General features: G+C 33.8%; 4 protein-coding genes across 4 annotated transcripts; 3 read left to right on the top strand and 1 right to left on the bottom strand.

Moving 5' to 3' along the window:
* Positions 1–331: 331 nt before the first annotated feature.
* LOC105962048 (small ubiquitin-related modifier 2) lies at positions 332–2648 on the bottom strand. Its single transcript, XM_012986319.2, has 3 exons — positions 2426–2648; positions 744–893; positions 332–570 (listed from the first exon to the last, which is right to left on the bottom strand). The coding sequence occupies exons 1-3, from the start codon at positions 2495–2497 to the stop codon at positions 502–504; spliced, it is 291 nt and encodes a 96-aa protein (XP_012841773.1). The 5' UTR covers positions 2498–2648; the 3' UTR covers positions 332–501.
* Positions 2649–6425: 3777 nt separating this feature from the next.
* On the top strand, positions 6426–9021 carry LOC105961866 (glucan endo-1,3-beta-glucosidase 13). The gene is made up of 2 exons (XM_012986129.2): positions 6426–8100; positions 8712–9021. Exons 1-2 carry the CDS (start codon positions 6738–6740, stop codon positions 8744–8746), a joined length of 1398 nt encoding a protein of 465 aa, XP_012841583.2. The 5' UTR covers positions 6426–6737; the 3' UTR covers positions 8747–9021.
* A 7078-nt stretch (positions 9022–16099) lies between these two features.
* LOC105962049 (ethylene-responsive transcription factor 3) lies at positions 16100–17482 on the top strand. The gene has a single exon (XM_012986320.2). The coding sequence runs from the start codon at positions 16471–16473 to the stop codon at positions 17170–17172; it is 702 nt and encodes a 233-aa protein (XP_012841774.2). The 5' UTR covers positions 16100–16470; the 3' UTR covers positions 17173–17482.
* A 4000-nt stretch (positions 17483–21482) lies between these two features.
* On the top strand, positions 21483–24388 carry LOC105962050 (uncharacterized). The gene is made up of 4 exons (XM_012986321.2): positions 21483–21986; positions 22399–22848; positions 23184–23502; positions 24111–24388. The coding sequence occupies exons 1-4, from the start codon at positions 21561–21563 to the stop codon at positions 24245–24247; spliced, it is 1332 nt and encodes a 443-aa protein (XP_012841775.2). The 5' UTR covers positions 21483–21560; the 3' UTR covers positions 24248–24388.
* Positions 24389–25149: the final 761 nt, after the last annotated feature.

Genomic DNA, 25149 nt, shown 5'->3' with positions numbered 1-25149 from the left:
TACCGTATATAACATACAAATAAAAATCAATCCATGTTAAACATATATATACAGAGGTTTTGGAAACCTTCGATTCGCAGAAAGCTGAAATTGCAAATTCTAGTCGTAACCGATTATCTACAATACGACCAATTAAAAGGTTGTGCTCGACTATTCAAATTGAGCGCAGTATACAAATTCATAACCATAACTTCCTAGGAAGGACCAAACCGTTTCGGAAAATTTGAACCGGGTTTATTGCATTAGGCATCCCTGTATTTTACCCTAATTCTAAAAAAAGCCACAATATAAATGCAAATCAACACAATGGAAAATAATCAACCGCACAAAATTCTTAAAAGACTTATAAAAATAGAACTGATTTGCATTCACATCATAATAAGATACTTAAAGCCTTGTAAAAATAGCAATAGGGTAATCGAAACATATCCGGATATTTAAGAAGTCGATAAAATACGGATATATATATACTACAATAATACTACTTCATTTCCATCCTTGCTAAGCAGTTGTGCCTCCTCCAGTCTGGTGAAGCATTGCGTCTATTTCATCACCGTCCTCCATTTCCAGCTGTAAAGCACAAGATTCGAGTGATAAGGACGAGGCAGTAATTTCACGTGTAAAAGCATATATATATATATATATATATATATATATATATATATATATATATATATATATATATATATATATATATATATATAGAGAGAGAGAGAGAGAGAGAGAGAGAGAGAGAGAGTAACCTCATCTGGAGTCTGCTCAGCTCGGAGGCGACGGCCATCAAACAGAAAAGCAATAGAATTGAAATCCACAGATTGTCGGTCACAATAAGCATTCATAAGCTTCTTCAGTTGAGTGCTTCTTTTGATCCTGAAAAACACTTCATTTCCATCCTACAACAAGGCAATCGAACTAGGTTATATTTAACGAACTTCCAAGTGTTCAACAAATTTACAGGTTGGATGACAGTTTAGAGTCGTGATAAACAAGTCATATGAAGGGCATAAAAGGATCAAAAGCTTAAAAAATACTGCCACAGACTGAAACGGAACTATATGTGCCAATCAACAGCCAAAAAAAAAAAAAAACTAAAAAGAATCGGAGGAAACATCGATGATTCTTGACTAATCCTGTCAAGGGAAGAAAATAGCTTCCATAAAATCTAAATCGAGTACCAACTCACTTAATAAGCCCATGTACGTAAATCTTCCTTTCTTACAAGTATATGCTTAACAACTGTCAAACAAGAAGAAGAGTAGAAATTGTGAATGTATTAGACATTGTGATTAAACAACAGTTTTGACCAAGGCCGTTAGTCAAGATTTGGATAACTTTATAAAACGAAAAAAAAATAATTAAAAAAAAATTGGAGATGCAAAAACACCGATGAAAAATGTGATTGTTTGGTAACAAGAGAAAATATACACCAAAAGATACGAGTTCGTTCCAGTTAAAAAAACAATTAAAAAATCAAAAGGATAATTTTCCAACCATATATCTATTAAATTGCTAAGTTACCATTAGTTCTTTCACTACTATCAATACTGTCGCCGCTTATTTTCTGGCTCATACAGAGAGTAAAGACAAGATCTCTACATCTCTCTAAACGTAAAATTGTGGTTGTACTATTACCCGAACCACGCCCAAAAAAACAAAAACAAGATTGACAAACATATATTTTGACTTTTTATAAGAACAAAATGCAGGGCATTGCTATTCCACCCAAAGGAGCAACACAAACTGGCTACTCACAGATCATCAAACAACAAGACTGAGCTATCCATATAATCGAGAGAATTATAATTTCAATAAACTGTGTATGTATATATGTATAACTATGTATAGTGTCAGCCTTAAAAAACAACATAATTTGAAAGAACAAATCATGATTAATACACAAAAACGAAATTCACGGAACCCTCACATGAACTTAAGATGCTCTACACCTTTGTGAAATACACACGGTAGTTTTTAACCTTTAATTTACACACAATCGCACACATATACAATGTTTTACACAAGCGTACGGTAAAATTCACCGGGTGTATTGTAGAACAAACCGTAAACCGAAACTCGAAAAACTTTAAAAACACAGTTAACACCACTAACTCCCCATACAAAACCACTCCACAAATCCATGAGCCACACAGACATTCTCATCAAACAAGTTATAAATCCAAAAATCACAAGTGAAAAAAAAATGAATTATCTTTTACTTAAAAGAGGGGGAAAAAAAGGCAAAACCCTAGAAAATGCATCAACAAGCAGCGATCATTTCAAAACCCTAGAATCAGATTCGTGATATATCAAACACACCAAACAACATCCAAACAACAAATTTAATACATGAAACAAAAACAAAAATAAAAAATAGACAAATCCTGTGTAATGAAATCGATCGAGGCGGAAAAGGAAAATGTGAAACCTGTCCTTTGACTTTGAGATTGATGTGCGCTCCTGTATCGGCCGGTTTCTTGTCATCCTCAACGCTCGACATTTTTTTTTACTCCGGCCGCCGATTAATCTCCGCCGCTTCAGCTGTTGCTTTTGCTTTTCAACTGTGACGCTGCTATTGGTACTGGGATTCGCCACTTCTCTCTTTACCTACCTTTTATTTGGATTTTTAATATTTATTTTTTAATAAATTAAAATTAAAATTTTGAAAAAAAAAAAAAAAAAAAAAAAAAGGGGGGGTGATGGAAAACGACGGTTCAGATGCTTTCACATTTGATCGACGGTGGAGATGATTTCACTTTGCGATGGACGGTGGAAAGTTTAAGCCAATTTAAAAACCTGCGTGTAAAACGACGTCGTTTCAGGAAAATTTTAGTCCTTGAAAGTTGAAAGAACATATACTATGCGTAGTACGTAAGCTGTCTATCTACATTCTGATTCTATTATTATTATGTATTGGAATTTGGAGGGAATATTTTCAATTTTCAATGTCAATGGATTGAATCGAACAATATTTATGTATGAGTAAGAAATTTGAATATATATTTTTGTTTGATAAATTGTGAATTTTGGGTAAATGTACATAAAATTATTTTTTTTTGTTTTTTTTTTATAATATATATTTAATTTAAAATTTTATATTAGTTCTATCGTTACACGAAAAAGTACGATTTTTTTTTTTTTTTTGATAAGAAAATTAAATATATTAAGAAGGAACCAAAAAGTCTACAATAGGATGACCAATGTCACAAAAACAAAAAATAGGAATACAATCTTCAAAAACAAAACCACTCCAGTTAGAGGCAGAGGCCCAAGATGCTAAGTTGTGGGCCGCAAAGTTTGCATTTCGGGGGCAATACTTGAATCTCCATTTCGGCCAAAGGTGCCAAAATTTGCGAATCTCATCAATGATAACTTTGGAAGACCAATGTACGACCGTATCATGATCGTTGATAAAGTGGACCGCATTGAGACAATCGGACTCGAAGATGACCTAAACAATCTTCCAATGGTTAGCAAAAAGACAAGCTTCATGAATAGCTAGAGGCTTCTAACACAAGAGAATCCGTGCTTTGATGCTGGAGAGAATGAGCGAAAACAATGGAACTGTTACGTGGTAATTTGAGCAAGAAAACATAGTTTCAAGAATTATGAAGAAATTGAGAGATATAAATTAGGAGGAGAATTAGAAGAAGAATTAGAGACGGAATTAAGAGAAGACAGAAGGAGATTAATTGATTCTTAAACTTTATAATACGTAACATTCTAATTACCCTATTTATAATACTCATAAATAATAATTAAACTACCACCCCACTAATCCCTTAACCACACTAACCCACTAATTTAATTCATGCCCACTAATAAAAAACTACCCACTAACATATAATTTGACTAATTCTAATTAAATTAAATAATAAAACATATCATTCCCGCCCACTCAAAATATCCTTGTCCTCAAGGATATAGTCTTGATACGTGTATGGGATCATTTTGCGAATTCAGTTGATCGGGTGACCCATCACATATTTGAGAGAGTTGTTCAAACTCTTCATGGTAAATGGCATCAATGAGTGTTTGTTTCATGAAACGAGTGAGGGCTTCGGAAGAATCGTCAAATTCGGTAGGGCTAAAACGGTAGAGCAACGCCTTAGTAAAATATTCCCCGGCCGACGAGCCCTTGAACCCAATTAACCGGCGATTCCGTTCCAAAGTGAGTCCTTCCAAACGAAATGAATCGAGGTGCACCTGCTGATTTTGGGCAATACTTTGAAATTCAAAATATTGCTTGGCTTGGAAAATCCATTCCGTTGCGTTATCTGCGGCGACTTTTGGGATTTGTTGTTTGAGGTTCGTATTTGGGGCAGGGTTTGGAGGGTTTGGAGTTGAGTGTGTTGTAGGGATATTTATTTTTTGCTTGACCGGTAGTGGTGTTTCTCCCACAACAAAGGGGTTGACATCATTTTTGGGTTTGGAGGAGGCTCTTAGAGCTCGAAGTTCGGTGAGAACAACTTGGAGGGTATTGTGTATTTTGTCGAAATTTGATTCGTGCCGAGCTAGGGTTTCAATAACCTCAACACGAAACTCATCATCTGATTGGTTACGTGCCTCCATGGAACGTAACGGCTCTGATACCATTGTTACGTGGTAATTTGAGCAAGAAAACATAGTTTCAAGAATTAGGAAGAAATTGAGAGATATGAATTAGGAGGAGAATTAGAAGAAGAATTAGAGACGGAATTAAGAGAAGACAGAAGGAGATTAATTGATTCTTAAACTTTATAATACGTAACATTCTAATTACCCTATTTATAATACTCATAAATAATAATTAAACTACCACCCCACTAATCCCTTAACCACACTAACCCACTAATTTAATTCATGCCCACTAATAAAAAACTACCCACTAACATATAATTTGACTAATTCTAATTAAATTAAATAATAAAACATATCAGGAACCATTGTGATTACAAACAATAAAGGCAGTGGAAGTAGAGCCATCAAAAAAGGAAGAATCGGCATTTGATCTTGAGCCAATTCAAAGGAGGCTTGGTCCAGTTATGGGAGAATGATACGATTACTACTCAATTTTTAAACTAGATATTTGCTAATGGGGTTAAATCCTACACCCTAGACAACGTAACAATTTCTTTAGTTTGAAGTAAATTACCAAATCGATAGAATATAATTAGTAGTATGATTATATTCGAAAGATCTTACAAAAGGTTGCATCGCTCAATCCGTATGTATCGATCTTCACATCATAGTTGTCTATGTGAATGAACTCAAATATTGAAAAGCGATGTTCAAATGGTGAAACGTTTGTGTAAAATCAATAAATCTTATATTTTCCTTCTTAAAAAGTGTATCAAAAGATGAAATTCCTCGCCCTCTTAAAAAAACATATATAATCAAATACATACATATACATACGATTGTTGATCCAGACAAAGAAAGAGTTCAAGAAACAACCCACACACGTGTTCGTGTATTAAATTCACTGACACCATCATCAATGGCCGAATGACTTGTGACAGGCGAAAAGGAGAAAATGATTAAGGGAACGTATGAAGGGCCATTCACTAAGAGACATGAGGCTGATTAGTCAAGAATAATTGCTCGGATACCCGGGGAAAGGTGATGACTGGCATTAGAGGTAACGGATGCGGCCGCGAGTGTATGCTCGGGCCGATTTTCGGGAAGCCTTGAGATTCGGTTGGACATACTATAAGTAAGTATGCATTCTCGCTCGTAAAGATGTACTCTTTCATATCACACGTATCTCTTAATTCGCTCACAAAATAAATATCGATCTCTTCTAACTTAACCGTTGGAGTGCTAACTCTGACTTAAGTACGAATATCTTCTTGTTAGCAATTTGGTTATATCCGAGCGATTCAAAATCCTCAACCCAGCGTAACTGCGAAAAGAACCAACCAAATAGAAGTGTTTCGCGACCGGATCATATAAAAATTAAAAAGTATATAAAATTTATATAATCTGATTAAGTTTACTGAATATTTACATCCCAAATTAAGCCTCATGTTCGTCTATTACGAACTTACCAAATCAAGTTGCAATGGTATATTTATTTAATATTTTGCTCAATGTTTTCAAATTTAAACGACCAAAAAATACCCAAGTTATTAGTTATTTATTTAGTAAAATAATAATAATAATAATCATAATTTAAACATTAATAACATCTTATTGTTTGGATTTGGCATTTTATCTCATACTATATTTCACCTTTTTTAAACATATGTATCAATGTATATGTGCTTCACTTGACACTCAAATCAACTACATAATTTCATAGAGAAAATATTCTATACATTAAATATATATGCATTCATTATGTGAAATAATTAAGTTACCATAATTCACCATTAATTACTATGATATCTATATACATTTATTATACAAAATTCAATGCATAAACATAAATAATACTAGTATTTAATATTCAAATATTCTCCACTCTTTTATTTACATTACAAAATAAAAACAATTAATCATCGTCACTCTTCTATATATCATATAATGAACAATGTGTGCAAAATATATACATACAAGATACATCTATGTATATATATAGTATATCTCATATAATGAACAAACCCTAATTACCCACTAATCACACCATTTTCCCCACTAAGTACCCACTAAACCCATAATTTATGCTAATTAACCTCTCTCTATATAAACACACTCCATTACTTCTATCCTCGTACTAAAACAAAAAACCTTAAAATTCTCATCTTCTTCTTTCATCAATGGCTTCCCATAAACAATTATTATTATCCAACTTCCTCCCGGCATTTATTTTTATTTTCGTCGTCTCTTTCGTCGTCGAAACGGTTCTCTCCGGCACAGTCGGAGTAAACTACGGCCGCCTCGCGGACAACCTCCCGCCGCCGCAGCAGGTGGTCCAGCTCCTCCAATCCCAAGGCATCGCGAGAGTAAAAATCTTCGACACGGACGCCGCCGTACTCTCCGCCCTCGGCGGCTCGGGGATCTCCGTCACCGTCGCGATGCCGAACGAGCAGCTCTCGTCGGCGGCAGCCGACCAGTCGTTCACCGACACGTGGGTACAGTCCAACATCCTACCCTACCACCCGAACACGATCGTCGACGCGATCGCCGTCGGAAACGAAGTGTTCGCCGATCCCGCAAACACGGCATTCCTCGTACCGGCGATGAAAAATGTATACGCTTCGCTCGTCAAATACGACGTCGCTTCGACGATCAAAGTCTCGTCTCCCGTAGCGATGGGGGCGCTTCAGTCATCGTACCCTCCTTCGTCCGGTTCATTTGAACCGGATCTTGTTGAACCGGTTATGAAACCGATGCTGGAATTTTTGCAGCAGACCGGATCTTTTTTCATGGCGAATGTTTACCCTTTTTTCGCGTACATTGGTAATACGGACACGATCGCGTTGGACTACGCGCTTCTACGCGATAACGGCGGTAACGTTGACGGAAACAACGGCTTGGTTTATAAGAGTTTATTTGACGCTCAGCTTGACGCCGTTTATGCAGCGATAACGGCGTTAGGGTTTCCTGAAATGAAAGTTGTGGTTGGCGAAACCGGGTGGCCGTCGATCGGCGACGAGGGGGAGGTCGGGGCGAGTGTGGAGAACGCGGCGGCGTACAACGGCAACCTTGTCCGGAGAGTTCTCACCGGCGGCGGAACTCCTCTCCGGCCGGATGTGCCGATCGACGTGTATTTGTTCGCCCTATTCAACGAGAACCAAAAGCCCGGCCCGACTTCCGAGAGGAACTACGGGCTTTTTTACCCGAACGAGGAGAAAGTTTACGACATTCCGCTGACGGCGGCGGCGCTTGGTGTTTCATCGTCTAAGGTGGCGGTGGCGGCGCGTCGGCATCACTCCGGCGAGACGTGGTGCGTGGCGAATGAGAAGGCTGGGGCGGAGAAACTGCAGGCGGCGCTGGATTATGCTTGTGGGGAGGGAGGGGCGGACTGCCGTCCGATTCAGCCGGGTGCCACGTGTCACGATCCGGACACGATTGGGGCCCACGCCTCGTTTGCGTTCAATAGCTACTACCGGAAAAATGCGCGGCGGAGTGGGAGCTGTTATTTCGGGGGTGCTGCTTACGTGGTCACTCAGCCACCTAGTAAGTAAATATTTCATTTCTATATTAATATTAATATTAATAATAAACCCAATTAATATGTCTTAATAAATAAACCAAAATTACGTATTCTTAAATTTTAATTATTTTTTTCTTTTTAGATATATGTTTATCCATTTTCACCAATTTTGCATAGAAAAAAAAAATCATTTAATATATTTCATTAATATGTGTTAAGAGTAATTAAAAAAAATTAAAATGAATGCATTAGTTGATATTCTTAATTTATGTGCATCTTATTATTAAATATATTACCAACCCTCATTAGGAGAGTTGGTACCTAGCCTTTACCAATAGGGTAACGGTCTAGGGTTCGAGTCCCCCCACCCCTATTTCCCCTTGTAATGGACTTGAATTTACTAAAAAAAAAAAAAAAATTATTAAATATATTAATCCCTCCTTTTTTAAAGTGTTATTTAAGGTAAATGCACGCACAAGTTTAGAATCCTAATAAATACTGCATTTATTTTAATTATAAAAAAATACAAAAATTATTGCATATTAAGAAATTAATAAAATGGCTTGTTTATCCATAATATTAAGTGCAGAATTGGTAATGAAATGAAAATAATGATTATTTTGAATTTTTGCAGTGTTCGGTACTTGCAATTTTGCAACGAGGGATTAAATGGACTTCGGTTGCACAAGTAATCGCATTTCGCAGTCCAAACGACAATGGTTTTGGTTTGTTGTTGGCTCACTGCTCGTGGTTCCTTGTCGAAGTTGTATTTTTTCGATATTGTTTAATTATTGCAATTTAATTATCTTTATTTATTTATTTAGAAAATAGGATGTTTAAAAAGGGGAAAAATAGATATTGGTTAGGTTCAGATGATTTTCATCACCTCTGTTTATTTTGTATCCATTCTAGTATTTAATGGCATTTGATAAGTTTTCTTGATCTTTTGTGAATTATTTTTTATTGGCTATCTGTTTGGCTACATTATAAAATAAAATAATGATCATTTAAAATAAAATCACCCAAATATTATTAGAATGATTATTGTATGAAGCATCAAATGAGTGTTTGATGACTAATATGGTGATTATAAATGCATGTACAAATGATACATTTATTAATATAAATATGTAATTTTATTATCAAGGAATACCAAATATATACTTGTTTTTCCCTAAATAATTTGATTTTAAGATTCAAATATTTATTTATCTACTATGGAAAATCAAGCTTTAACCCAATATTTATTACCAATCAAATTATGACACGTCAGCCCAAAGTTATCCATGTGGGCTTCGTCTTGTGGGTTAGCATTAATTCAGTGTAGAAAAGATATAATTTTCAGCCCATTATCGAGGATCGAATCGTAATCAATACTTTCGACAAGAAATTAATATATTTTTATCGGAAGTGAAGAACTAGTTACAATTCTGTCCAAAAATAAATTTAAAATATAATACATCAAAAATTTTAGAAAATTTGCAAAAATCAATATATTTTTTTGGGATCTAAATCGACGAATTCAGAAATTTATTTTTGTTCACCTGTATAACAAAAAGAAAAAAGAAAAAAAAAAGAAAAAAGGAAAGATGAAATTTGAACCGGGTCCAAGGAGCGACAAAGTTGACTTCAACACAATAAACCGTGTGTTGAATAAATGAACCGGTCAACGATAATGAAACTTAATATAATAGCAGAAAAAAATAATAAAAAAATAATTATATTGGATCCAATACGTGTGACGTGTCAATCAAATTGACTATCTGCTGTTTTGCACCGTCAGATAGGACCACCAGCTGTCAATTGAAACATTTGGAATCAACGTCCATCAATTCCCACTCAAAATTATTATTATTATTATTATTATTATTATTATTATTATTATTATTATGACAAATTAAAGCCACTTAAGGTGAGCTTAAATTAAAAAAGACCCTTCATGTTTAAATAATTACAATCATGCCTCTTAATTATGTATTGTCTTATAAAAAAAATTAATTCAGTAGGTAAATCTGACACGTAAAGATGGACTTTTAAAACAATACATAATTGAGGGGCATGATTGTAATTATTCAAACACGAATCATTTTTTTTTTGTAATTTAGACTTGGATCAGCGTGCCAGTAATTTATCCTTAATAATTATTAGTATTTTTATTATTATTGTTATTAAAATGTCCCCATGTGCACTTCGTTCTTCCCATGTCAGAATTCCCCATTCAATTATTGATTAAAATGTCAAAATAACCTTATCTTTAAGGATTTTTATTTTTTTTTATTTTTTTATTTCTCAAGTGTCTAATTAGCTTAATTGATGCACCAATGTATGTTTTGTGCTACATTCTTGATTTATAAATATTACAAGCACATATACACATACATATATACCTACAATTTTTACATACATTTGTATTATATGTATAATTATAATCAAATCAAAAAATTAAGGGTAAATTACAAACACCCCCCTGAGGTATGGTCAAATTACAAAAAACCCCCTCTTGTTTGGATAATTACATCTACCCCCCTCAACTATGAGTTTTTCTTACACCTCCACCCTTATGGTGCCAAATTCAACATAATCATCTAGATTCCGTGAAATGTGCTCTAGTTTGTACTCGTTTCGTGTAAAAATACAGTTTCCGATGCACCAAAAATTGATACATACAAGCTAAAAATCACATATTATGATCATCTTGCTCCATAATGTAGCGTTTGAATGAGATAAAACGGATACAAAAGTGATAATATTCCATATTATCTCGAATATTTCACTAAATTTGAGGAGTTGAGGGGGTGGTTGTAATTATCCAAACAAGAGGGGTGTTTTTGTAATTTGACCATACCTCAGGGGGGTGTTTGTAATTTACCCAAAAATTAAAATACTCGATATATTTTATTATTTTACAAGAGATGGCCATCAAATTGTGTATGAATTTGAGAAGTGAAAGTGACATCAACCCCATTAGGCAAAAGTAACACCACGTTTATTAGGCCTTGTAATTTATTAAATTACAATAATGATAATTATGAAATAGATGTTATCCTACCAAAAATATGCCTCTCATTTTATATTTTTTATATGGGAATTAATTAATTATTATTTATATCATTGACTAGTTCTAACCCACATCGAATTAGAGTTGGTGCTTTTCTAACTCATCATTTTCGGCAATTGGATCAGGCCTACTCGAAATCTGATTGTTCGGTCCAATTTTATTTGAAACGAGCCTAACAAACTATGGGTCAGGCCGAGTTTGAGTTATTTTATTAATTTTGAAAAGTTTATGAGTTGAGTTTGAGCTTAGTATAGCTCAACCCGAATAAAACCCGGTCGAACAAGAAATTTTAATATATATTAAAGTTATAGTTTGGCTATTTATTAACATTTATTTTATACAATTAACACTAATTGACAAAAATAGTCGATGATAAATGAAAATTTAAATTTACACTCATCCATTGTATGACTATAGTTGTTTTCAAGTAATTTAATGAATTATTCAAAAGTATTTTAGCAACATATATTTGTATTTTTCGGTAATTTGAATCATTTATCTCTCTTATTTGCAAATGGTTGGGGGGGAAAACTCGTCTTCATGCAATTTTACGAATATTTATACTACATAGATTGGATATATGAAATTTTATAAAATGTAGTGTTATAAGTTTAATTAGATCCTGATTTAAACCTGAAGCCGGAAATATTGTAAAAATTCGATAGTGTGTGAGTTTGAGGTTCTAATCTAAGGCCCAACGGTATTTGAGTTTCAGCCTAGCTAGGCTCGATTCACATAACCGATTGTCACCCTTATAAATGATCAATATTCAAATAAAATTTTAGGTGGAAATTTATTTATTTTTAATTTTTTATAACTCAGATTACCCAAATAAAAAACAAATTATGTAAAATAAAATTATGATACCAAAGGAAAATTCTACATAGAATTTTAGGTGGGAATTGTAGGTATATATTTAAATCAATGACTAGTGATCACCCAACTAATCTTTGAGGGTTGACTATTTTTTCTTCCTTCATTCTCATCTAAATTAATAGTCTTGTAGTGTCATATACATTTATCATTACTTATAAATAACGTTAATAAGTAAATTAAATTTGCAAAATAAAACCTATTACCTTGGAATATCAAGAAACTTAACAATTATAAGAACACGACACTCATGTAATACAGTTAAATCTCTATAAATTAATGCAGTCGGAATACTAAATTATGTAATTAATAATTTAGAAAAGTTCTTAGTGACACTACAACATCTTATTTTTTTGAAAATTTAAGAAACTACCGATCATTTTGGAAGAATTTATAAGCTTTCTTTAACAACTTATAAGTTTAGCCAAACATCCTCTTAATTGATTAACTATGACATTAACTCGAGCATCAAAGAGGTTTTACTGGACCAATCTCGCCACTTTTAATGCAAAATCGACGGAATTTTGGAGTTCAACTGGATTAATCTCGGCATTTTAATCAGAATCGACGGAATTAAAAAAATTCGTTCCAATTTCCACGCATAGTCCTTATACTATTAGAAAAGTATAATTGCAATTATCGATGAGTCAAAAGAGTAATTAGAGTATGGTGATTAGCATTAAACAGCTGTATAGCTCCTTGTTTGGTGTTTGTTGGATATTCCTGCCGATCATTCATAAACATCGGACGGCAGTTATACCAAAAGACAGATGAATCCAAACAGGGTCTTGTCCCATTAACAATTAATTAATACAATAAAACATTGATAAATTGTATCAATGTACCTCATATTCACAATATTATATAAAAAATAGATATACCAGTTATATAATCACTAAAGGTGTTAAAAAACTCGATAAATATGTACTGAATTTAGGAAAATAGATATTAATTTGTGCATGAGAGTGTTATAAGTTAATAAGGGTAGAATGGAAAAATATATAATTAATGAAGCATTGAAAATCTGAAGTGACATATTATATGGATTATTTATATGCTACATCAGGTGAATGCTACACCCTACACCGAATGAAATTTTGATCGTTGATCTACACATCAATGTAAGTGTGTGTGTGTGTGTGTGTCCGTATGTTTGTAACTATAGAATTTTAATGGTGGATTAATTACTACTCCCTCCGTTCCATTTTAATTGTCTTTTTTTAACTTCGCACAAATATTAAAATTTTCATAAAATGTGTCTTTATTTTAGAAAAATGTATATTTTTAGACTAAAATAACCTTGTCTTATAATTAATAAGACAGAAAAATTAGTTATAAAACAGAGTGCTGAAAATAGTTAATAAGGGTATAAAGTGGAAATTAAGTAATAAATGAAGTGTTAGAAATTTAAAGTGACAGATAATATGGAACAAAAAATTCTCCAAAGTGAAAGATATTTTGGAACTGAGGGAGTATTTTATTTCTTGTTTTCTTATTACTCATAACTCAACCTATAGTTAAACACATATAAATTAATACGGTTTGGGATCTTTATAATCCTATTAATTTAGTAAAATATTGAATAATTAATAAATTACTAATCTTTACTTTAATTTGTGAAATTATTGTTATTTAAAAAAACCGTATTTAAAAAAAAAATATTGACCAACTCTTCGATGGTGAAATCACTCGAGAACTGTAAAATTCAGTCAATTAACTAGATTATCGTAACAAGTAGGATGTCAAATATCTCTCGAACTATCCTGAAGAAAACAACGTAACTTCAGAGATGTTGACCGACGAACAAATAAGTGAGAGCATCATGGAAACTCGCGTAAAGAGGGTGAAGTTGAAGATGATAGTTTCTACTATAAAACCCGTTTCTCAGACGGAAACTCTTAAAATAACAATATTATTGAATATTGTTTTGTTGAGCTATAACAAAATACAAAATGTGTCCACAAAATTTAATGGTTTTATTACAAAATCAGAAGAACACGGTAAGGTTGCTACCGCATTTACTCTGCACCGCACCCCCAAAACCTAAGCAAAAAGATGGGGTGCACGAGGGAGGTACAATCACCTACGACGCGGTCCACATACACCAATCTTGCACCTGCCGTTTCACGTAAATAAATCAGTCGTAGAAAAGGACATATCCAGACACGCACTCTGACCAAAAATACCACCACCATTTAATGACCTTAATAAATAAAATAATGGGAAATTAGTGAAGAATCCAAGGGCTTTTTAGTCTTTTTGAGCAATGAATAGAGTAGTGTCGAATTACTGTTTTACCCCATGTGGGAAAAGGATTAAAGGTAAAGAAACAAAAAGAAAAAATAGAAAATCGTCAAAGATTTAGAAACATTATTGAAAAGGTATTACAAATCACAAATGGGTCCTTGACCTAATTAATATGCTCAAATGGGTCCATTTTGCATAATTTAATTTAGGGTAAATTACAATCACCCCCTGAGGTATTGTCAAATTACGAAAACTTCACTCCTATTTGGGTAATTAAAACCACCTCCTGAACTATAAATCTTCTTACACGTTCATCCTTGCGGTTTCAAATTTAGTGGAAACTTCTAGATTATATGGAATATTCTCAATTTTGGACCCGATGTATCTCATTCGAGCTCCACATTTTGAAGCTAGATGATCATAAGATGTATTTTTTGGTTTGTATATATCAGATTGTGGTGAATCAGAAACTGTATTTTTCCAAAAAACGAGTTCAAATTAGAGAACATTCCATGAAATTTAGATGATGATGTTGAATTTGACACCATAAGGGTGGAGATATAAGAAGATTTATAGTTGATGGGTAGATATAATTTACCCTTTAATTTAAAACTTTTTAGTACTTGAGACAACTTTACTAAGACCTCGTTTGGTTGTCAAGATAAAATTAATCAAAATAAGATTAAATAATTTAATGAAATCCAATTGTCTTATTGGACTTTAGAAGATCCAATAAAAAAACATGTCCAGAAAGGAAGATAAACCATAATTAATAAGTATTATTGGGTTTATACGTATTGGGCCAAAACTTATTTAGGTATTTTAATTTTATTAATAGGTCTCCTTCAAATTCAAATAGTGAAAAGAAAAGTGATATTACGGTTATCAACTCTCCTAAGGAGAGTTGGTTCATAATCATAATTTTGGCTAGAATAAATATTTTATTTATGAACGTAAATAAATTCGAATCCACGACTCTAATTTTTGTTATTTATGAGATAACACTAATTTACTAGGTAAAGTGTATTAAAGAAAAAGCCATCTTTTTTTCATAACTACATTCACCCCTTAAATTTATAGATTTTTTACATTAACATCTTTTTATAGGAGTATTTGAGATGCTACACCTGATGAAATATACTGTGTAATTATTGAAAGTTGATGCGGTGAAATAACTTCTCACTAAGGTGGTGTTTGCAAATGCTTTTTGAAAGTGATTATGCGGTTTTTTTTGCTCATAATCTGTTTTTAGGTGTTTGCAAAATCAACTTTTGCTTTTGCTTCTCTTAAAATAATCTGCTTTAAGCTATTTTTTTAAAAGCACCCCTAACCCTGCTTTTTCAATTTTAGTTTATTTTCCGAATTTTTTGCAAACACCCCCAACTTTTAAAAATAAGCACTTAAAACTAACTTAAATCACAATCACTAACTTCTACTTTTAAATAATCATTTGCAAACACCACCTAAGTACACATACACATGGGTGTGTGTGATTGTGTGCAGATCAACGGTTAACAATCACCTGGTGCATTTCACCGGGTATAGCATCAAACAAACCCTTTTGTAGGGGAGTGAATGTAAGAAATTTACAAAGCACAGGGGTTGATGTAATTTCTCAACAATAAGGGGTGTTATTGTAATTATACCCTATATAATTTATTTATTTTTATATTTATTAATTAGAAAAGTAGGGAAAAGGGAAGGAAAAAGAAAGGAAGAGAGGGGCAAAATCTATCAATTCAAGGAGTGCAGTCGGTTGGTTTGTGGGGGCGCGTGAGAAGGTAAGAGAAAATCTATAAAGCAAATTCGGCCCCCTAACCCACCCCCTTCAAATTTCCCAATAAAATAAGATAATTAATTAATTTATTTATTTTTAAATAAAATAAAAAAAAACAAAAATCAGAACATAAAAAAATAATAACGCTCGCCCCTCAATACCTCTCCTTTTCACGCAAACACAACACACAGTATAGAGAGAGAAAAAAGAGGAGAGAGAAACAAAAAGAAAAAAATTAGATTATATCACAAATCTCATCTCTTTCTCTGTCTGTGGCTTTGTTTGGTCCCTCTGTACATATGTGTTCATCTTAGCCATTTGATTTCTCTCTCTTCTTTTTTTTTTTATAATTTTTTTCTTCCGTTTTTTTTTCTCTCTTTGTATTTTTCGATTTTTTTTTTCAATAAATTTTGGTGGTTCATATTTTTAATTCGGGCGATGCGGAAAGGAAGAACAGCGGCGGCGGCGGCGGTTCAGGGTGGGGGAGAAGCTAATGGATCTGGAGGATCTAAAGAGATCAGATTCCGCGGCGTGAGAAAGAGGCCGTGGGGTAGATACGCGGCGGAGATCAGAGACCCTTGGAAGAAGACGCGCGTCTGGCTCGGCACCTTCGACTCGGCGGAGGACGCCGCACGCGCCTACGACGCCGCCGCCCGGTCGCTCCGTGGGCCCAAGGCGAGGACGAACTTCCCCCCGCCGCCAAACGCCGCCGTTTTCCCCGATTTCAACCCCCGAAACCCTAATCAACCGCACATAAACAGTAACCCTAACGATCCGTTAATGGACTCCCGGTATTACACACAGGACCAGCAATTAATTGCGCAGCAGCGGCCGACCACCAGCGGCATGAGCAGCACCGTCGAGTCATTTAGTGGTCCCCGAGCACCTCCGCCGCCGCGGCCGTTAATTCCGCAGCAGCAGAGGCGGCATCCGCGGTCGCCGCCGGTGGTGCCGGACGATTGTCGCAGCGACTGCGATTCGTCCTCCTCCGTGGTGGATGATGCAGAGTGTGATATTGCATCATCCTCTTGTAAAAAGCCTCTTGCTTTTGACCTAAATATGCCGCCGCCGCCGCCTACTCCGATGGACGCCGCCGCATCTGACCTGGATGAACTCGCCTGCACGGCTCTCCGGCTTTGATGGCGGCGTTTTTTTCTTTCCTCCTGATGGACTCTTTATCATTTGGCAAAAAAGAATCCACCAATTTGGTTAAATTACTCCATTTTTCTTTTTTTCTTTTTTTTTTTTTCTTTTTCTTTTTTATGTGGAAAAATTTAAGAAAAAAAAACAAAAAGAGGGAAGAATGCTCATAGGAGATGATGTTTGATGTCATAAAAACTCGAAAAAAAGACTGTCTTCTATGAGCAAATGTTGTTTGAAGGGAAATTTTTACCTTTTCTTATATTTATAACCTCTGATGTTATCTGATAATGGAGGATTTTATGATTGATTTAAGTGTTTTTTTTTTTCTAATCAAAACTGTGCAAAATTTGAAATCTTAATCCGTATTAACTGCTGAGTGCTGGCCTTTTGGAATTTTATTATTCGAAATTGACGATGAATTGTGTTTTATTTTAGACTGAAGCTGTAGGGATTGACGATAAATTGTATTTAGAGTGAAGCTGTATTTTGACTAAAGTTGCATCTGAAACGGGATCATTTGTTCTCTCTTATTAGTGTGATGAAATTTTGTTTGTATTTAGACTGAAGCTGCATTTAGACTAAAGTTGCATTTGAAACGGGATGATTTGTTCACTCTTATTAGTGTGATGAAATTTTGTTTGGATTTAGACTGAAGCGCATTTAGACTAAAGATGAAATTTTGTTCGGATTGTTTTCTTCATGTCTTCAATAGCATATGGTGAAAGTAGACACCATTTTCTAGTGCTATGTTGATTGTACTTTTTAGCTTGTACTTCTTATGTTAACTATTTTCATTTTCTTTTGCAGTTTTGAGTTCGTTCTCTATAGCTTGTACTTCTCATGTTAACTATTTTCATTTTCTTTTGCTTCTAGTTTTGTGTTCATTCTATACTTGTTATCGGTTTGTGTAGCTTATTGGAGCACAATCAAAGATCATGACGTGAAAATTGTGAATATTTTATGTAATCACGAGTTATTTGACAATACTCCGCTCACGGCTTATTTAACCACTCCGGCTCTTGCATTGCTTATTTGACAATGCATAGCTCACTTCTTGTTTAACTACTTCGGCTCTTGCATTGCTCTTTCTTGGTTGATTTACAAATAATATCATGTTTTTATTTATATCATCCCAGCTGGCTAGTTGATGGTGGAGATTGATTTAATTTCATAGTCGGCGGTGCTTTTCTAAGATAAAGACAATTTAGAGTTTTATGAAGAGTTCCTATAAATTTCTACAAGTTGATGAAATTCATTAATTTCTCTTTTAGGGCAGCCGCTCCTAATTCCTCCAAGTTGATGAAATTTCCTAATTTCTCTTTTAGGGCAGCCGCTCCTAATTCCTCTTTTAGGGCAACCGTACAAAATATCGCGTAATGTATCACCGTTATCGAAATTTTGGTATTGCAATATTTTATTATTGCTCTACAAAAGAATTGGTAGGGTACAATTGTAATAGCTATTAATAATTTATATTGGACAATTATTTGGTTAAATTTTAATATATTTTGTTTTAATACAATTGAAGTTGTAAAATCGAAATAATCATTTAATTATTTTCGGTATCTTATTATGTGAAGGGCTTAGTTTACGTAAATGTTAATCAAGCCCAATTTGGTAACCTTATTTGGGCTCAAATTGAGTGCTGCGATGAGCATAGCTCATTTTTTTGACATTTATGCCCTTGTCATTTTTATTTACCAATCTCTAATGAGATTTTTTTTTTAAATTAAAGCTTATTCTGCACTCATTAACTTACAAATTAAAAAGTTTCAATCAAACGTCTAGAAATACACAGTTATTCCAAATTTCTTTCAATACTATTTTTTTTGGGTAAATACGAAAATCCCCCTGTACTTGAGGTAAATTACGAAAAACGCATCCACCTATCAGTAATTACCAAAACTCTCGACATTTGTTTTCAGCTTACATCAAGCCCTTATGGTGTTATTTTTCACGGAATTTTCTCTTTTAGTTCCAGGGAATATTTCCTGAAATGTCAATTCTACTCTTCCACTGACGTTTCTTTGTGCTACTATTCTTAGGTAAAATTTACCCTCAAGTGGGCCTTTACAATTTACACATAATATTTATTCTTCTATCACAAATGATTATTTTTTTATTCTTCTTAAATAACACCTTCATATTTTTTTATTATTACCATTACATCTTCTGAGGATAATTTTTGTCTTTAAAAAGTAATCCACGTTTGCAGGGCTAGAATTGGTATTTTTGGGAAAATATTACCTAGAACTAAAAAGATGCTTTAAAAATCACACCGTAAGAGAGCATGTTTAAGACAAGAACAGGAGTCGGGGATTTTGGTAATCGGATAGGTGAGGGTAACTTTTCATAATTCAGCCTAACTTCAGGGGGTTTTCCGTAATTTGTTTTTTTTTTGGGCGTACACCAGGCAATAAGCTAGTGGCTACACAATCTTTTCTTCCCGATTCCCTCCTACAGCTGCTACATCTTTTAGCAAATAAATAAAATAATAAATTCATTAATAAATAATAAAAACAATAAAATAATGGCGTGGTTGAAGAAATTCAACTTTTTTAGTGCATGCAAAAGGGGATGGCCAATTAATTTGTCACAAGCAATCCACAACTTCTTCTTTTTGATACAGTTGAGGCGTGAACTAGTGAAAATGGACAAGGTGTCAAATTCGAATTAATTAGATCAATCAACGTAAATTACAAACCGCCCCCTGATGTAAGGTCTATTTACAAAAATACCTTAAATGTTTTCATAATTACATCCACCCTCTGTAATGTGTAGATTTCTTGCATTAACATCATTTTATGGGGTGACTGCAAGAAATTTACAAAATGCAAGAGAATGAATATAATTTCTAAAAGATAAGAATTTTTTTTATAATAGATTTACTTCAGGAAGATGGTCGTAATTTACATGTAACATTTTAATATTTGTATCAAAAGGGGGGTAAATTAGTCATCATATCATGTGGGGTGGCACTGGTATTGGCAGGTTGGCCACTTCCTAGATTGAAGATCTAACTGTACATGTTGCTTTATTTATTATATTTTTTTTTATATTGTATTTCTTATTATTATTATTATTATTATTTTTAATATTTGATTTCAATTATTTATTGATGTAACAAGGGTAGAATTGAAAATTGTATGATTAATGCAGTATTCAAATTGTAAAGTAATATAAATGCAGAACACAATGTTCTTCAAAAGTAATAGATACTTTGCAACGAAGAAAACATAACTGATGAAAGACTAACGTTCAAGTGTGAGACGAAAACTAAAAAATAAATCGAAACATACAATGAAATACTATTATTTAAATTAATAGTGGTGTCTACAAAAGGAGAAATAAAAAAAGATAATTATATTTAATATATAAAATATTATATAAACAATATTCTATTATTTTTAAGCTATGGAATTCTAGGTATAAACACATATAGTACCAATTTTTTTATAGATATAATGCTAGTGTTGTTTGTAGATTGGATCTCAACTATCATCACCTCACATTATTGAGTTATAGACTTATAGTCGTATATATCAAAATATTAATAAAAATATAGCATAAATATATAAAATGAATTGGAATATATTAAGCTGCTTTTTGTATAAGAATATGCTCGAATTTTTCCTTTGCTTTTGCTTTGACTTATATTAAGCAAAGAACTAGATTCCCTACTTCAAAATAAACTTCTTTCATCCACTTGGCACAATCCCATTGGTTGTAGGAGCAATCACCCCAAAATTTTCTTTTCAGTTAACGGCAAGTTACGAAAAAATTCTTTATATTTGGTCAATTACAACCACCACTCAAATATTAATTTACTTGCACGTCGACCTTTGTAGTGTCAAATTCAGTGAAATATTCTAGATTATGTGAAATATTCTCCAGTTTGTACACGTTTTACACCATTTGAGCTCCACATTTTGAAACAAGATGTGTCTATTGACCTGTAAATATCAGATTGTGGTGCATCAGAAATTGCATTTTTTGCACAAACGAGTACAAACTAGAGAACATAATCTAGAAAATTATGTCGAATTTGACTCCATAAGAGTGGACATAGAAGAATATTCATAGTTGAGGGGCTAATTGTAATTATCCTAATATGATGAGATTTTTTCATAATTTAACCTTAATTCATGGATGACCGTAATTTACCCATCTAATTATTGTTTTTAGCCGAACCATACTATTGTTTAAATCAACATTTTTTTTATATTTGTTATTAAAATATAAAATAATAAAAATTAAAAGTTTTCACTTTAAATAAATATCTACATTTTCTTGTGATCACTTCTATAAAAATCACACGCCATCCCAAAAATTCAAAAAGAAAAATAAAAATAAATCATACTCACAATATCGTAAATTCTGGGCTGATGGGAGATGCAAGAGTTGCACTTCTAAACCACGAAAACAACAATCGAAGAGCGTTTTCGCGGTCGCAGTCGCACGCGCACGACGAGCTCCGCGTATTCCGGCGGTGGCTCAAATGCCTGTGCGTCGACCAGTCGGACCGCCGGACCGCTTGCCTCTCGTGGCTCGTATTCTTCGTGCTGACCGTCGTGGTTCCCGCGGTCTCACATTTCGTCTTCGCCTGCGGAGGCCGCGGCGACGACTGCGACAGCCTCCACAGCAGGCCGTACGACGCGGTGGCGCAGCTGTCGCTAAGCGGCATCGCCGCCCTCTCCTTCATTTGCCTGTCGGAGTTCGTGAGGAAGTTCGGCCTCCGGCGATTCCTTTTCTTCGATAAGCTCTGCGACGAGAGCGAAACCGTCAGAAAGGGATACACCAAACAATTTAATGTACACTTCTTCTTCTCTTGATTTATTATTAATGTTGTTTTCGTTTTTGAAGTACATATCGGAATTGGCGGAATTCAGAATTTGGATAATATTAATATTTACATCGTAGTTTTTTTAAGAAAAAAAAAATCTAAATTTTCGGAAATATTTTCAAAAATTATAACCGAATCATAACATGTATTTCAATTAAGTTCTAAAGAAAACCGAGACAATATGAAAATTGGAATTTTCGAAATCGATTGAACTGAAAAAATTCGTTACAATTTCCACCCCTATTATATACAAATATTAAAATCATGCACAAATAGTAAAATTATTACAATATATATAGTAAAATTTTCATTTCATTTCATCTCATCAAATTCTTGTACTAAATTAACATTTGTCTCTAAATTAAAAAAAAAAAATCCAGAGATCAATGAAGCTCTTATTCATCTTCGTGCTCCCCTGCTTCGCGGCCGAGGGTGCATACAAGATATGGTGGTACACCTCCGGCGGGACCCGCATTCCGTTCCTAGGCAACACCGTAATCAGCAACACGGTCGCGTGTGCCCTCGAGCTGTGCTCGTGGTTCTACAGAACGGTCGTTTTTTTCCTCGTATGCATACTATTCCGTCTTATATGCTGCCTTCAAATTCTTCGGCTACAAGATTTCGCGCAGGTGTTTGTCCAGGTGGACTCGAACGTCGAATCGGTCCTAAAAGAACATTTGAGAATTCGGAGGCATTTAAGGATCATAAGCCATAGATATAGATTGTTTATATTGTGGGCTCTCGTTTTTATTACCGCTAGCCAATTCGCGTCGCTCTTTGTCACCACTCGTAATGCCGACGTCAATATATATCACACCGGCGAACTAGCGGTACGTATGTATACTAGTCGAAAATTCCGATTCGAATTTCCAAAATTTCGACTTTTTTTTTAAATTATATTTATAATTGTATCAATACTTTATATTATATGGTAAATTACAACCCCCCTGAGGTAATGTCTGTTTACGACAAACCCCTGTAATTTGTAGATTTTTTACATTAACAACTTTTTGTAGGGGTGGAGGTAAGAAATTTACAAATTATAAGGGGCTGGATGTAATTTCTCAAAAGTAACGGGTTTATTTTGTTATTATACTTTACCTGAGGGAGATGGTTGTAATTTTGGTCTAATCATAACAAAATAATTGCCTACATTGATGCACAGGTTTGTTCAGTGAGCCTTCTAGCAGGGCTACTGATTTTATTACGGAGCGCTACTAAAATCACCCACAAGGCACAGGCTGTGACGTGTCTTGCCGCCAAGTGGCACGTGTGTGCTACCATTGACTCGTTTGACCATACTGCTGATCAAGCCCATACTACTCCGGTGGGCTGCGTAGCAGACGAGCATCTCTTCACCGTGACTTCTGATGGACCGTCGGATCAAGATGACGTGGGCGATGAAGAGGATGAATTGGATAATACCCAATTTGTCCCTTCGTACGCCTACAGCACTATCTCATTCCAGAAACGACAAGCATTGGGTAAGTTGATATTTACTTTTAGTCCATTAATATTGGTTTAATTTCATTGAGAACCCCTTTGTTTTACTCTTAATTGTTAACAGAGCATTGTGTTTTAAATTTAAGCAAAACGCCCCTATGATTCAATTTTATTAGCAAATTACCCCTTGAAGTACATTTTTAGCAAAGATTTAGGCCCCCGTTAGGCTAATCTTATTTTAAACAGTTGATAAACTCTTACATCTGATAAGTTATTTTAAGAACTGATAAGTTGTTACATCTTATTTTTAGAATTATTTTTCAAGTGTTCGTATAATGATCTTATAAGCTATTTTTTACTACTTATTATAAGATCTTAATTAAAAAAATTAAAAAGTGGAGTAGATGTATTTAAAGAAAAAAAAACTTATTTGATTTCCAATATCTTATTTTTTGAATTTATAAAAAAAATTACGAGACACTTTTGAAGAGTTTATAAGCTCTTAAACATCTTATATACTTAGTCAAACACATGAATTTTTTTAACGATTGGATGTAACACAAATGTGTTGAATGCGCGATAAATTAAACTCTATTACATAGTCTGTGTTTACTAACGTTTGATTTTAATTTTATTTCAATTTTTGTAGTAAATTACTTTGAGAACAATAGAGCTGGAATTACGATATTTGGGTTCATGCTAGACAGAAGTTCTCTTCATACAATATTCGGGATAGAGTTGTCATTAGTACTGTGGCTGCTCGGAAAGACAATCGGCATTTCTTGATTTGAAGTTTTGCAGATGCTACACTCGATGAAATATTCTGAATGATCTCGTACCATCGATCGACACATAATAACACATACTTATGTATATGTGTACTTTAGTGGATGATTATTTATATATATATAGATTAATAGTTGGTGTGTCACACCGACACACGAGACGTAACATCTCATGGACCTTGATTTGGATAGTTACATATATTCCACTATATTAATTAGTGATACAAATTAAATACAATGGCAAATTTTTTTTCTTCAATATATTATATCATGTATTGTCATTTATAAAGATTAATCTTCAAATTTTAATTTATTTGATTATGGGTGCATAAAATGAACAAGATATTGCTCGTGCATGTTTTGAATCTTTAATTCAATTTTACAATTATTGCTTCTTTTTTATTAATTACACTTTATTTTTTTTTCTATTCTAATTAATGATTCTAAATTTTTCAAAAGTTGATGGAATCAGTAATTAGAATAGAAACTCAATTTTCTTTTTTTACTTTAGTGAGGCAAAATTAAAATCAAATAATAATTAAAAAAAAAAAGATTATAATAATATTTAAATAGGATAAATTACAAACACCCCTATGGTGTCAAATTCAGCATATTCGTCTAGATTTCGTGAAATGTGCTCTAGTTTGTACTCATTTTGTGTAAACATACAGTTTCTGATGCACCACAATCTGATATATACAAGCGAAAAAACACATATTATGATCATCCTGCTTCAAAATGTAGAGCTCGAATGGGATAAAACGGGCACAAAAGTGATAATATTCCATCTAATCTCGAAGACTCCACTAAATTCGAGGAGTTGAGGGGGTAGTTATAATATTATCCAAACAAGAGGGGGGTTTTCGTAATTTGACCATACCACAGGGGTGTGGTTGTAATTTA

Source organism: Erythranthe guttata, chromosome 8 (assembly GCF_056151865.1).
Source record: "Erythranthe guttata isolate IM_541 chromosome 8, IM_541, whole genome shotgun sequence".
Lineage (NCBI taxonomy): Eukaryota > Viridiplantae > Streptophyta > Magnoliopsida > Lamiales > Phrymaceae > Erythranthe > Erythranthe guttata.
The sequence above is the reverse complement of the archived record's forward strand: the minus strand, read 5'-3'. Positions and strand labels throughout refer to the sequence as shown.